The sequence below is a fragment of the Trichoderma asperellum genome, chromosome 4 (assembly GCF_020647865.1).
Source record: "Trichoderma asperellum chromosome 4, complete sequence".
In the NCBI taxonomy this organism is placed as follows: Eukaryota; Fungi; Ascomycota; class Sordariomycetes; order Hypocreales; family Hypocreaceae; genus Trichoderma; species Trichoderma asperellum.
The window spans coordinates 3,736,683-3,749,421 of NC_089418.1; the positions used below are offsets into that span (position 1 = coordinate 3,736,683).

A 12,739-nucleotide genomic window follows, 5' to 3' on the forward strand; every position below is an offset into this window, starting at 1 on the left:
TTGGCAGGGCTGGCTGAGGGTCTCTTCGCCAGTAGCAGCACGAAGAACATGTACGCATGACCTCGACTTTGAAAGCAAAGCTCAGACCATCCGGATTGGCCTTCCGGCATGCGGTAGCCAATGCGGAGTATCGCGCCACTTGCTCTCCGCCGGCCTTAAAGTGAAATCTTAACGAAGCAACAGCAGTATTTTTCTAAATGACAGGGCGGTATTGCCGCCGCATTATCCACCCTCGTGCTGGGATTATATGCCTGTGTCACACTGCAGATACGCAACACGAACCGGTAGCCACTTACTCCTCACTCGTCAAGTCCGAGATAGGATTCTATACGCCTGCCCGCGAGCAGCAACCGACGGGCAAACGATTCGGTTTTCTGCTTTGGCCCTCTCCTGAATAAGCACTTGGCACTCACTAATCGGCTCGTCGCTGCAATCTGTTAAGCTGCAAATGCCTGAGTTGGTTAGCCTCCTAGCTATAGCTGGTAGTAGAAACAACGGTTGAAAGGTTGCATGCGACATCAGCCCAACGTCATAAGTCATGACTTTGTTCCCAGTGGCTAAATACCGTCATCTGCCTCGTGATCCGCTGGATCAGCGACGACGGCGCCGCCCCAAGCTCGACTTTAACTTCCATCCTGATCCCTGAGGAACGTGATGTGACACAGAAGCCCTCGTTGCATCCTAGCCACAGCCACTATAATAGCCCTTGAACCCTTGGCTAATTGCATGCATTTGCTGGGCCCTCGACTCTTGGGGGCCAGGACTCCTCGTCATCGTCCTAACATCTACCTTTTCGGCCTAGAACTCCTCTTCAACGCCCTGAGACCCATTGAATTCAAATCGACCATCATCAGCCACTGCATTGCTTTGGCTTCTGCCGCCGACCGCCGGACATCCCCCTGACCTCAGACCCTGCTTTTCAGCTCCTCGTGGGCCATATAACTTGTCTGCGACTCCTCACATGGCTTAAACCCTTCGCCTCGCTCCAGTTCTGTATAGTATAACTACTGGCTGGCTTGGCTTGTATTGGTGCTTGAACTGATGGGTTCCCGTGGTTGAACATCCGTCTATCGAATATACCTATACCTCCCCCTCATCGCTGTCCTGTTGTCATGTCAGTGTCAATTGCTCCCACTGAGACGATTACGTCCTTGTCTCTGGTGCCCGAGCTTAACAAGGAGCCCTCAGAAGCCTCAGAAGCCTCCGAGCTGGAGCTGTTGAAAGCATCCTGCATTGTCCGGCAGACGCCCATCTCCGTTACGCTAGACGGCTCTTCTATATGTGTCCTTGCGTTCGGGATTGTACTCGCAATTCACTTCTTGGATTCATATCTGGCCGAGGCAGTCGTCAGCCTTATCCCTCTCGCACTTCTAATCCACAATGACTATAATAACTTTTTGAAGCTTGGGCCGGGAGGCACGCCGTCCACTGTCCAAGGCTATATCCGAATTACCTGCCTCCGCATGCTCTCTCTCCGCGACCCTTTCACAGCCCCCCGACCAGATCCGAACCGCCTTCCTAAAGCAGGAGTTCTGAGTGCCCAAGTGCTCCCATATCGCGCCGGACCTCGCCCTGTAGTTGCCGGCATCGCACCTCAACGACAGCTCGACCAACATGGCTCACGGCGATGCTATCTTGCCCTCCGCCGGGCCATGGAAAGGCTGAGCGCGCAGAGCCCCAGCAAGTTTGGCACCGAGCGTTCATGTCTGGAAAAGCACGGCCTGGCCCTGTTCGCCAGGCATCCTCTGCAGACCAACTGCCAGGGCGAGATTTGCCACGTCCACGACTCGGACCACTCGATGCACATGAGTCTCCACCCGGATGACATCAAAGAGATACTGCAAAAGGGCTGGGGACAGAGACATCCCCTGGCGTGGAAGGGCAGGTACATTCAGATGCCCGTCACTCAAGAGTTTGTCATGATTTATGCCCCAAGAGGTAAGATTTTAACGAAACTGCCCCTTTTAAGGTTTTGCTGTCAGAATGACGATGCTTATCATCTTTCTTTTTTTAATTTTGTTTTTGCTTCCGCTCTTCTTATTTCGCCTTGTTTATGTGGAGTACTGTTGCTTACAAGAACATCATTCATAGATGAGATGGAGCTTGACATCGTCTGCAAGATTATTAATGCTGCGATATGGTACACCCTTGCAGAGGTTGTCGAAATGAGCCCGAAATGAACTACCGGCTACGTCTCTTCCTTCTGTAACCAAACTCTCTCCTGAACCGACTTTTTTTTTTTTTCATTGTTCAATTTACGTTATTTTGCAGCGAATGGGGTGTCTTTATCCTTGTCCCCGGCATATAGGTACAACATGGGTTGTTGTTCACAATAGGTCGAATTGCGGCATAGCTTATGGAGACAAAACCACCAGCATTATCGATGGTAAAAAGCAGATTTATGGGTATCTTATCAACACTACCTCATAAGTAGCCAAATAGGAAAAAAAAAAAGAAGAAAAAAAAACTTACAATTTGCAAAAGAAGCCAATGATTTAAGCGATGATAGGACAAACAAGAGCCAATGCTACACCTTTCTTCCATGCTTCCCACTTCCCTTCCCTTCCCTTCTAATCTGAATCTTCGCCTGCTTCCTCTTTGGATTTCTTAAACTTCTCACCCGTTGCTAGTGATGCATGCACCGTGCTGCCGCCAAAGCTCCTCCCGTTCATGAGCTTGATACAGGCAGCTGCGGACTCGACGTTCTTGAACTTGACGGATACCACTCCATCGGGCTCCAAATCGTAGAGCACTACGCTGGTTACTGGGCCGAGCTTGGAGCATTCGTCTCGGATGTCTTCCTTGATTTCCAATAGGGCGGCTGGATCTTCTTCCAGCTCCTGAAGAGTAAACATGTGCTTCAATATGACCGTCTTATCTCTCTTAGAATTGGACGGAGCCAATGCCGGGTATGGTTCGTCGTCATCCCAATCCGCAAGCTTGGCAGCTAGCTTTTGCGTCTTCTTGATAATTTTCTGCCGATCCCTCTCATTCCTCGGCCTCGTCTGCCCACCCCCATTGCTCGCCTCGCCGCTTCCGCCTGCCGGCTCGTACTGTGTCTTCTTGTAGCTCGAATCTGCCGCCTGAACTCGTATCCGGCCTTCCGTCGTTCCACCGGGTAGGTACCTGAAGACGGTGTCGTCCAGCAGCATGACAGCCATGTCCACACTTTGGGGCTTGAAGAAGACGATGAGCGCATCGCCCTTGAAGTTACCCTCGGAGTCGGTGTACATCTTGATTCGTGGCGCGCCGCTGTCAATTTCCTCGGCGATGACGCCAGCTCTGCGGGAGAAGAGGTCGTGGATTTCATCGATTGTGGCGTTTGTAGGGAGGCCGGTCACGTATACAGCGGTGTTCTGCTTGGGTTTCGGGGGAGGTTTCATCTTTTTATTCGGACGCGCTGGTTTAGGGGTTCCATTGTCCTAGGATATGCATAAATCAGCGTTCCATAGTAGTAAAGGTTTCATCAGTGCTGAGTCCGGGCACCGCGAGAGAGCGAGCTCTGGTGATTCGTGTTTGACAGCTCAAACTTACTGCGTCGCCATTCTGTGAGTCGGCCTTCCGCTTCTTGTCCGAAGCAGCATCGTCTGCAGGAGTTCTGCTGTATTCTCTAAGCTCGTCTATATCGTCGTCCAATGGCTCCTCTTCTATGGGGGTCCATTTCTTCAGCTCGGGATCGAATTCAAACTCGGTGCCGTCGTCGTGGACGGCAATAAACTTGTTGTCGAGCTTGGAGAAGGATATTCGGTCATCGCTGTCGAATTCCTGAACATCGGTTGGGAATGGCACGTCCATCGCGTCTATTCTATGCTGGGGAGTGGAGAAAGGCGAGAAGCGCAGAATGCCTAACAAGTCATGACGGACAATTGCGAGGGAGTAGGTACAAGGCAAATAGATTGAAGATATAACGGATGCCCACCGGGCGGTTGTCAAAGGCTTAGCGTCCTGCAGCCCATCATCGGCCCCACCGCCAGCAGCAGTACCTGCATAGCAGCTCGATGGCCATGATACTTGCTTGACCTGTGCTTTTACATGGCACTCTTTAACAGTTTGAAAACTGGGGGGCAGAATAGAGGGAAAAAAAAAAAAGGTCGTGATATTGGGGTATTATTTAATTTTTCTCTATCTAGAATATACGAATGGCCTCCGCGTGGCATGCATGAGACATAGCATACACTACTTGCAGTCTACTGCTTACTATCTTTCACCGTCTTCTTTACACCATCAATAAACGCCTTTACAGCATAATTGCCGCCCATGGGCATTCCAGGTTGTAGATATCCATCCTGTTCAACCTTGATATTGAGCGCATCGGCAATGCTGGGGAGTCCACCATCTCGGAGGGCCATTGTCAAGGTACCCAAGGCTTGATGGAACTGAGGGCTTCGAAGCACTTTCTTTAACAGAGCTTGCTTCTTCTCCAACGATAGGGAATCGTTGGCAGCCTTGATTTGGTCAGCAGTTGGGTCTGATGTGCCATCGAATTCAACTGTGTCGCTGGCGAGCACAATAACAGCAGGCGGGAGGAAGCTGAGAAGAGAGTCCACATGCTCAGCTGATAGGGTGTCGACGATTGGGACTGTGATGGATGTTGGTAGCAGGTGATTTAGATAGGGATAAGAAATATCTGCTTGATGCTGCTGTTGCTGCTGCTGCTGCGCGCCGGCGAGGCCAGACTGGCCTCTGAGTGAATCGAGAAAGTTTCTTACTGCAGCTGCGGCATCAGGGGATGAAGACGAAGCTCTGGAAAGCAAATTAGCCTCGTCCTCTCCGAGTAGTTGCAGTCACGTAGTAAAATCTTGATATAATTGGGCGTAGCTCTTTTCAAAGGTATAAGGATGTTTCTCAGTACACTAATTGGCTTTCATTTTGTGCCAAAGCATGCTCTTGACTCTCCAGAGACCAGTGATTTGAACCAGCCAACCATGCGCGAATCCATTCGTAATCAGCCATGAAGAAAAAGGGGGTTTACCTACGCTCTTGCGCCATCAGCACCGCCTTCTCTGGACTCCTCGCCCTCCTCTCTTACGTCGCCTCCCGTCGCATCGGCACCAGCCCCGCCGCTGCCTCCTCCATGATGATCTTGACCGTGACCCTCGATGTCTTCCATCGTCTCATCTTCATCGTCTTGGTCGTTATTGTTTCGAATGGCCGACAGTTCCCGCGTCACATTGACTTCTTCACCCTGTAGGAGTCTGTGAACAACATCGCCAATCTTGCGATCTCGAGGGCTGAAATGGCTTGCGTCACCATTTCGTCCCTGAGGCTTGGACTGCAGCCAGAACAGGTGGCGCTGAGAAGAAGAGGCAAATTTAAGGACGAATATGCGGCCGTTGGTATTTGCTGTTGGTTGGGGTGTTGTTTTGTATTCGTATGGGAGAAAGCTACCGTCTGTGGGAACCATGACGAGGTCGAGTTCGGGCTCGTCTAAGGGCTGGTCCCGACGACGCCAGCAGAAATGTACCAGGTCTATTACTTGTTAATGCATATTATCAATAAATAAGCCTGCTTCATGTAGTACTGACCATCTTCGGAGTATAGATAGATATAGCCAGGTTCGGGCTGGGGCGTGACCTTGTATGGCTTCGACGATGTCTATAACAGTAGCATTGTCAGCGGCGAAGTGGGATAGCTGTAGCTCGTTTGCAGTTGTGCCTTACGTCGACGTCACACTGGCCGGCCTTGAACGTAATTATTGGTGCAATCGGCATTTCGGAATACCCCGTAGAGCTGTGACTAGGAAAGGTTCTTTGGGGTTATGAAGAGGAGATTGGGGCGTAATTGAGGTAGGCTTGCTTCAGATACTCCATATGCAAGGCCGACCTGGTGGCGGGCGGCACTGTAGGCTACAGGAGCTCTTACGTCGAGCTGAGAGCAACAGTGGGTCCCCGGGCCGATAATTATCCCATATCGATAACGTAGCTTTTTATCGCCAAAATAAATGAGCTTGCTGGCGATTTTTTTTCCTTTCCCAATTTTCAAAGTCTACTGAATATTTATCCAGCACAGCTGCCTTGGGAAGCTGAACCAAGCTTGATAGATGATGACCAGAGATGTGAGGTGCATGCCTCATGCTGGAAATATTTTGCTATCTGCAATAAGAGGCTTATGACTTGGCTACTAATTCTCGAATCCAAGCCTTCAGCATTGGAATACAAGGTAAGACTTGAAAATTTCCTTTCGCCTCACACCTCACCTCCCCTCTGGACATCCTGATGAAAAACATTGGTCCGTGTTTCGGAGGCGGCCTCAAGACCCGCCGCAAGACGACACAACAAGCACTTGTGCAACACTGAACTCTACTTCATACTCTTCGCTGTAATTTATAGTCACGCATTTGGCAACATTGCTAACCAGTGTGCTGTATAGCTTCCAAACACGAATGATTCTCACCATCATCCAATGATTCGACAATGTCTATAGGCGATAAGTCGTAAAAGAAGTTGTTGAATAATATTGCAACATTGCTGTCAAATCATGATGAAAGGTAAGGCGGAAGATTGGATGCGAATCCACATACTCTGCGTAGATGTCAAAATACAAATAGAATAGCTCATTTTTCAAATATCTTTAAAAGAAAAAAATCAAAATAAAATCTGCGTCTCCTTAATGCATGTGATTCTTTGTCATGGGTACCCCAAGCGAAGTCAGCTACCAAGCCATGAAAGCGCTCCTTGATTTGTTTCAGTCCGTGTGTTGAAGTCTAGGCGTGCCAACTCTTGCGTTGAGGTACCGCCAGTAAGTAGTACCACCCAAGCAGCGATGGTATGGTGGGGTCCAAGCGTGAACTTGACTTGCTAGTCGCCAGCCCATAGTTGAATTCGTACCTAACCATGGTAAGGCAGTGAACAATCTTTCCCACGGCGCATGTACAGCACCTAAGAAACTTTGATATAGGCTGAGGCTGTCTCAAAACACTAAGAATCTATCAATTTCGATAAGAAAGTACTTAGTATAGCCGAGCCCGCCGTAAAATGTATGGAGATTCGGGCATCAAACTGGTACGATTGGTTCATCTACTTTTCCGCAACGCGTCTCACTATTCGCATAGGTTCAACACGCCAAGAGAACGCAGAATCTGGCCCATCTGCCTCCATACCAGACTGAACTTGTTCGAGCAGTGACCAGAGAGGTCAGAGATCTCAACAAGGATGTCGACGATCTTCTCGAGCCCTTCCAAGGCTCTTTCGACCCGTCAGAAGACCAGGCGGTTGCATACACGTTGCTCGTGAATCACATCTCAATGCGCAGAAACAAGCGATGTTTACTGGCATACCACAGAACTCGCACCGACAAATTGGAAGAGCTCGTCTGGAACGGTGCTGATGTGGTTGACTTGTCTGGTCAGCAAGTACGAGATGGCTCATCCAGGAACAGCACGGGATTGACGAGCGGCGATGGATCTACTAGCAGTCTTAGTCCGCAAGAAGAGGACTATGTTCGGCAGTACGGCGATTTGCTGGCAGCATACAAGGGCCAATGGACGGACATTGACCTCACTGGCAGCTTGGAGCCGCCGCGGGATCTCTTCATTGACGTTCGTGTTCTCAAAGATGCGGGAGAAATTCAGACAGAATACGGGTGAGTACTAATTTGAACTTGTGATTGGTGAATGATGCTCATGAAGAGGATACAGGGCAATTACTTTAACAAAGAACAGCCAGTTCTACGTCCGACAGGGAGACGTGGAGCGGCTTATTGCCCAAGGATATCTGCAGAAGCTTAGCTGAGCAGATTCAGTTGCAAGCGTGTTATGGGTTATACCGCCGCAAAGAAGATATAAACGATTGATGTGAAGATGCAACTTAAAAACTTCGTTATGTAGTTTGGATCATGGGGTTTACGAGCTATCAAAAAAAAAAAGGACAGGCGCAACACAAGGTTTTAGGGATTTCATTTTGGGCTGAGGGAAAATCGAAGAGTGCAACCACAGCATGATGGTATTAATTGCTAGATTACGAGAATAATGAATGAATAATTTCAGGTTTTTAGCTTGCTGTAAAAGTGTTGAGCGAGTTGGTAGCAATATTTCGAGGCACACAAGTCTGGAGGCATCTGGATTTCACCCCGAGGACTTCTACTTTTGAGCGTGAAATGCACGGCACAGCTGGCTGCAAAAGCCAATGCAAGATGCTGATATTGGAGGCCTCTTCAGGTATGAAAATACATATTACAGTTAGGATACAGAGTGAGGGGCTTATAAAGACGACCGTTGTTGAGGAGAACGGCTCTGAGCTGCCGGTAGAGGATATCGCGCACTCGCGACTAGCATCGGAGAAATTGCGTTAGTTCAGTGCAACACAGCGGGTATCACTTATCTATAACATGAACTGTTGACTCCAACGGCTAATGCAACTAGACCTGCAGAGGACCTGCAAGAAGTGGGCATCCTCCTCCAGCTCATTGGGTGGGCTAAGCCGGATCGAAAGCGCTGCAGCCGGGGCGTTGCATCTGGTAGGTAGTAGCGGCAGCTTCACTGGCAAAGCATGAGCTTCCATCCTTTACATGCAATGGTAGTGCTGGAGAAATGGCTCTACTGGCGTCATTTTCGCGGTATGTAGCACAATGCCGGAAGGGCAATTGGCAGCCTTAGCATTGGGACTCGTGATTTGAAGATTGCTATCTGGAGAAGGTCCGTTTTTGCTTGGACGGGCCCGGCCTCGGCGCCACCGCCCCGGAAATTTCTTGATTTAGCAAAGTTCCTCTCGATAGCCGTTATCTCTCTCCAAGATGCTGCCGTCCCTTTCTCTCTGCATGGGCTTTTTCTCTTTTTCTCTCCTTCATGGCGCCGCCCTTTGATTCTCCTTGAGTACCTGCGCCTGCTCTGCGCATAGCTGGAGCCTTTGCCGTGATTGTTTATTCACCGTCTCGCTTGTGCTCTTTCCGAACTTATTCCCGTCTCCATTTGCTCATGCTGTATCGCTATTGAAGCATCGCCGATCTGCACATCGGCAGAGCTCCACCATTGGAAGCTCCAAGCATGTCGTCCTCAGTGTTAGGGTTCTCGCCGTGGCGGAAGAGAGCTCCCAGCCTGGCCTCGCAAACGGAGCAATCGCAGCACGACCGTGCGGATACAGCTAACCACGCCGAGAGCTCGATGCTGGAAGCCGGGAATTCGCAACATCAACTATTATCCTCATCCGTGGGATCTGCGCAAGGCTATAGGGAGCCTATCCGATCATTCATCCATGCCTCAGTACGAGATCAATTGGGTAATTTCACTGCGCCGCTTCCATCCAATGCCATGCGCCGCTAATAGGAAGAATAGCACCGGTCGACAGCGCGCAGATTGCGAGGAGTGTCCGCGAAGATACAGCTGAGCTAGCGAGCTATTTGCTGTCCGATGGCTCGACACAGCGTCGCCCGAGTTTTCTCCAGAGAAACAGACCGTCATCTCAAGAAGGCTTCGGGCCAGAATTTGGTGATGCTGACTCCATTGAGGGAAGTATGCGGCGTTCCTCGGGGACTATCCTCGAAGTCTCTGAACCGCCGTCGCCAGAAGAACAAGAAGATGTACAACGAGCTGGGGAGGAAGAGGGACCTTCTGCGCTTGCTAATTTGCTTAAGAGATCGTCTCCCCCATCGTCGTTGCCAGAGCAAACCAGCATCCCGCAAGGTCGATTCAAGAATATCGACGCTGAGCAAGCCCAATCCTCGCCAATCGACGAGTCTCGGCATCGTCCAGAAGTAGCCGAAACGGAAGATTCAGAACGTACCCCTCTTCTTGGTAGACAAGCATCTGGATCGGGAGACAGTACCAGTGTTGATCTCGAAGGGCAAAAGACGCTGGCTCGGACGAGATGGCTGCGCGGACTTGTTGAGCGGCGCCAGAAAGCGAAGCACCATGTCATTCGGATGGCAAAGATAGCCTCCAGCCCTCGTAGCTGGAATGGAAAGGCTATTTGGGAGACTGCTGTTGTCGATCCAGTTTCTTGTCTTCCAGCGGTCGCAGTCGGTTTGCTACTGAACATCTTAGATGCCTTGTCATATGGTGAGCCTATCATGTACGGCCACAAAAACGCAGCTGACCAGACTAGGTATGATCTTGTTTCCGCTTGGAACACCTCTTTTCTCCCACTTAGGATCTGCTGGTATTTCTATATACTATGTCAGCACAATTGTGGCGCAACTCGTCTTCTCTACAGGCAGTATATTTAGAGGCGCGGTGGGATCTGAACTGGTACGTGCAGGATGTATTTGCAGTTATTTTAACCCTTCAATCTGACCTTAATGTAGATAGAAGTTGTCCCCTTCTTTCACAACATGGCGGCTAAGATTTTGGACATTGTTGGTGAAGACAACCCTGATGCGGTTATCGCCACAACAATTGTCGCCTATGCTCTAAGCTCCATGCTGACTGGCTTGGTATTCTACCTCATGGGGAAATTCAAATTTGGCTACATGGTTGGATTCATCCCCAGGCATATCCTGATAGGATGCATAGGTGGTGTTGGGTGGTTCTTAATAGCTACGGGTTTCGAGGTTTCAGCTCGACTAGAAGGGAGTCTGGAGTATAACCTCGACACATTGGAGAAGCTCTTTGAAACCAAAACTATACCGCTTTGGACATGCCCTCTGATTTTGGCTATTATCCTCTTCTATGGTCAGATGAAAGGCGCATCCAAATACTTCCTCCCCTTATTCATATTGGCTATTCCCCTCATCTTTTATCTCTTCGTTTTTTCGCTTGACGTATTGGACCCGAACACGCTCCGAGATCACGGGTGGATCTTCGTGGGACCTCCGCCAGACGAACCTTGGTGGTACTTCTATACCTTGTACCGTGAGTATTCTCCTGGTGCCCAGCACATCACTTACTATGGCTAATTATTTGAGTAGAATTTCAACTGGTACACTGGGGAGCCATCGTTGAAGTGATCCCGGCCATGTTCGCTTTGACTTTCTTTGGCATTCTTCACGTCCCTATCAATGTCCCTGCGTTGGCGCTCAACTCTGGAGAGGACCATGCCGATTTGGATAAAGAGTTAAAGCTTCATGGTTATTCCAATTTTTTTTCAGGTTGCATAGGCAGCATTCAAAATTACTTGGTTTATGCCAACACGGTCTTTTTCCTCAGATCTGGAGGTAACAGGCGGCTTGCTGGTTATATGCTTGCGCTTCTCACCTTTGGTGTCATGGTTATTGGGCCTAGCATCATTGGATGGATTCCTGTCATGATGGTTGGAACGCTGATTTTTGACCTTGGATTTGAGCTTCTGCTTGAGGCGGTATGGCTGCCACGAAAGAAGCTCAGGCCTGCAGAGTACCTCACCGTCATTGTCATTGTTCTTGTCATGGGTATCTACGATTTTGTGGTGGGCATTGGTGTTGGGATATTGCTAGCATTTGTCTCACTCATAATCCAGACATCGAGAGTGTCGGCTATTCGTGGATCCTATGATGGTGACGTCGTTACTTCTACCGTCAGACGCAATCCATCGCAAGACAACTACCTGCAAAAAGTCGGACGGCAAATCTACATCATGAAACTCACAGGATATCTGTTCTTCGGCACAGTCGTCAGCGTGGAAGCCAAGATTCGAGCACTGCTAGACGAGCATGCGTTTGCACAGAAGCCTATTAAGTTCCTCATCCTAGATATGTGGCATGTTAGTGGGCTTGACTATTCTGCGGGCGAAGCCTTTAACACAATTAGCCGGATATTGAATAAAAAGGGCGTGCAATTTATGTTGAGTGGCATAGATTCCGATAGCGAACTAGGTCGGAGTCTGCGAGCTGTGGGACTGGGAAGCGGGAGCATCGAGGTCATGATGTTGCCTGATTTGAATTCAGCCCTGGAAAGCTGCGAAAACGAGTTGCTGAAGACTCTCTACGCCAGGCAAGAGGAGCTGAACTCGGCGAAGAGTAGTACAGAGAATTTAGATGTCCCGACAACATCGACAGCGTTGGCCTCTTTCGATGCACCGTTCAACTCTCCGCGCCGCAACTATCTTGCAGAGGCGGCCCATGACGCCCTCAACAGTGTTGAAATTCAGCGTCGGTCTAGATGGCAGAGTTTTAATGAACCGCTGCGACTCATGCTGCAGATTTTCCAGGGGCTAAGCGACAAGAATGAAGACTTTTGGTTCCAAGCAACACCCTACTTTACGCGTAAGGAGTACCCTGCTGGGACGATCCTATTCAAACGCGGCGAGCCTGCAGATGGCTTCTACCTTCTCGAGCGTGGTATCATCAGAGCAGAGTATGACCTCCCTCAAGGTTGGCTTTGTGAAAGCATTGTGGCGGGCACTACATTGGGCGAGCTGCCTTTCTTCTCCGAGACGAGTCGGACGGCAACAGCACAAGTCGAGAGAGACTGCACTGTATGGCTGATGGATCTAGAGTCCTGGAGGAAGCTTCAGCAGAAAGAACCCGAAATTGCAAGAGAGTTTCTCAAGATTTCGCTGAAGTTGACGAGCGAGCGCATGAGTGCTATCACGTCGTATATTTTGACTACAGCTGGATAACTGGGGAAACGGTACTTTCTACTGAATGTTGCATTTGAAAGAAAGAATGAGGGGGAGAGGAGAGGAAGATGAAGCTGCATTGTTGGATTTTCTGATTTAGCGTAAATGAAATTTATAGCGAGATCTAATGTATTTATTTTCAATTATTTACCTATTTATTCTAATTCTTGGCTTCATAGTGGGCTGCTTTGTGACTAATACATGGAAGGAGGCTCTTAGATCCTGAATTTTTTAGTAAGCCGATTTGAATGATTCGGCGTAGTGGCTCATAA

The 12,739-nt window shown here is 49.4% G+C and overlaps 5 protein-coding genes across 5 annotated transcripts; 3 read left to right on the top strand and 2 right to left on the bottom strand.

Annotated features, from left to right (window-relative positions):
* Positions 1-1,112: 1,112 nt before the first annotated feature.
* Positions 1,113-2,180, top strand: TrAFT101_007613 (uncharacterized protein; the record flags this gene model as incomplete). Its single annotated transcript, XM_024900491.1, has 2 exons — positions 1,113-1,938; positions 2,092-2,180. 2 exons carry the CDS (start codon positions 1,113-1,115, stop codon positions 2,178-2,180), a joined length of 915 nt encoding a protein of 304 aa, XP_024759285.1.
* A 199-nt stretch (positions 2,181-2,379) lies between these two features.
* Positions 2,380-3,875, bottom strand: TrAFT101_007614 (uncharacterized protein). The gene is made up of 2 exons (XM_024904140.2): positions 3,535-3,875; positions 2,380-3,422 (listed from the first exon to the last, which is right to left on the bottom strand). Exons 1-2 carry the CDS (start codon positions 3,793-3,795, stop codon positions 2,571-2,573), a joined length of 1,113 nt encoding a protein of 370 aa, XP_024759284.1. The 5' UTR covers positions 3,796-3,875; the 3' UTR covers positions 2,380-2,570.
* A 217-nt stretch (positions 3,876-4,092) lies between these two features.
* TrAFT101_007615 (uncharacterized protein) lies at positions 4,093-5,799 on the bottom strand. Its single transcript, XM_024910681.2, has 4 exons — positions 5,661-5,799; positions 5,526-5,595; positions 4,977-5,469; positions 4,093-4,743 (listed from the first exon to the last, which is right to left on the bottom strand). The coding sequence occupies exons 1-4, from the start codon at positions 5,709-5,711 to the stop codon at positions 4,188-4,190; spliced, it is 1,170 nt and encodes a 389-aa protein (XP_024759283.1). The 5' UTR covers positions 5,712-5,799; the 3' UTR covers positions 4,093-4,187.
* Positions 5,800-6,853: 1,054 nt separating this feature from the next.
* PSF1 (DNA replication protein psf1) lies at positions 6,854-7,998 on the top strand. The gene is made up of 3 exons (XM_024901991.2): positions 6,854-7,001; positions 7,052-7,581; positions 7,637-7,998. The coding sequence occupies exons 1-3, from the start codon at positions 6,975-6,977 to the stop codon at positions 7,728-7,730; spliced, it is 651 nt and encodes a 216-aa protein (XP_024759282.1). The 5' UTR covers positions 6,854-6,974; the 3' UTR covers positions 7,731-7,998.
* A 755-nt stretch (positions 7,999-8,753) lies between these two features.
* Positions 8,754-12,681, top strand: TrAFT101_007617 (uncharacterized protein). The gene is made up of 5 exons (XM_024902650.2): positions 8,754-9,212; positions 9,269-9,991; positions 10,038-10,180; positions 10,237-10,783; positions 10,840-12,681. Exons 1-5 carry the CDS (start codon positions 8,981-8,983, stop codon positions 12,465-12,467), a joined length of 3,273 nt encoding a protein of 1,090 aa, XP_024759281.1. The 5' UTR covers positions 8,754-8,980; the 3' UTR covers positions 12,468-12,681.
* Positions 12,682-12,739: the final 58 nt, after the last annotated feature.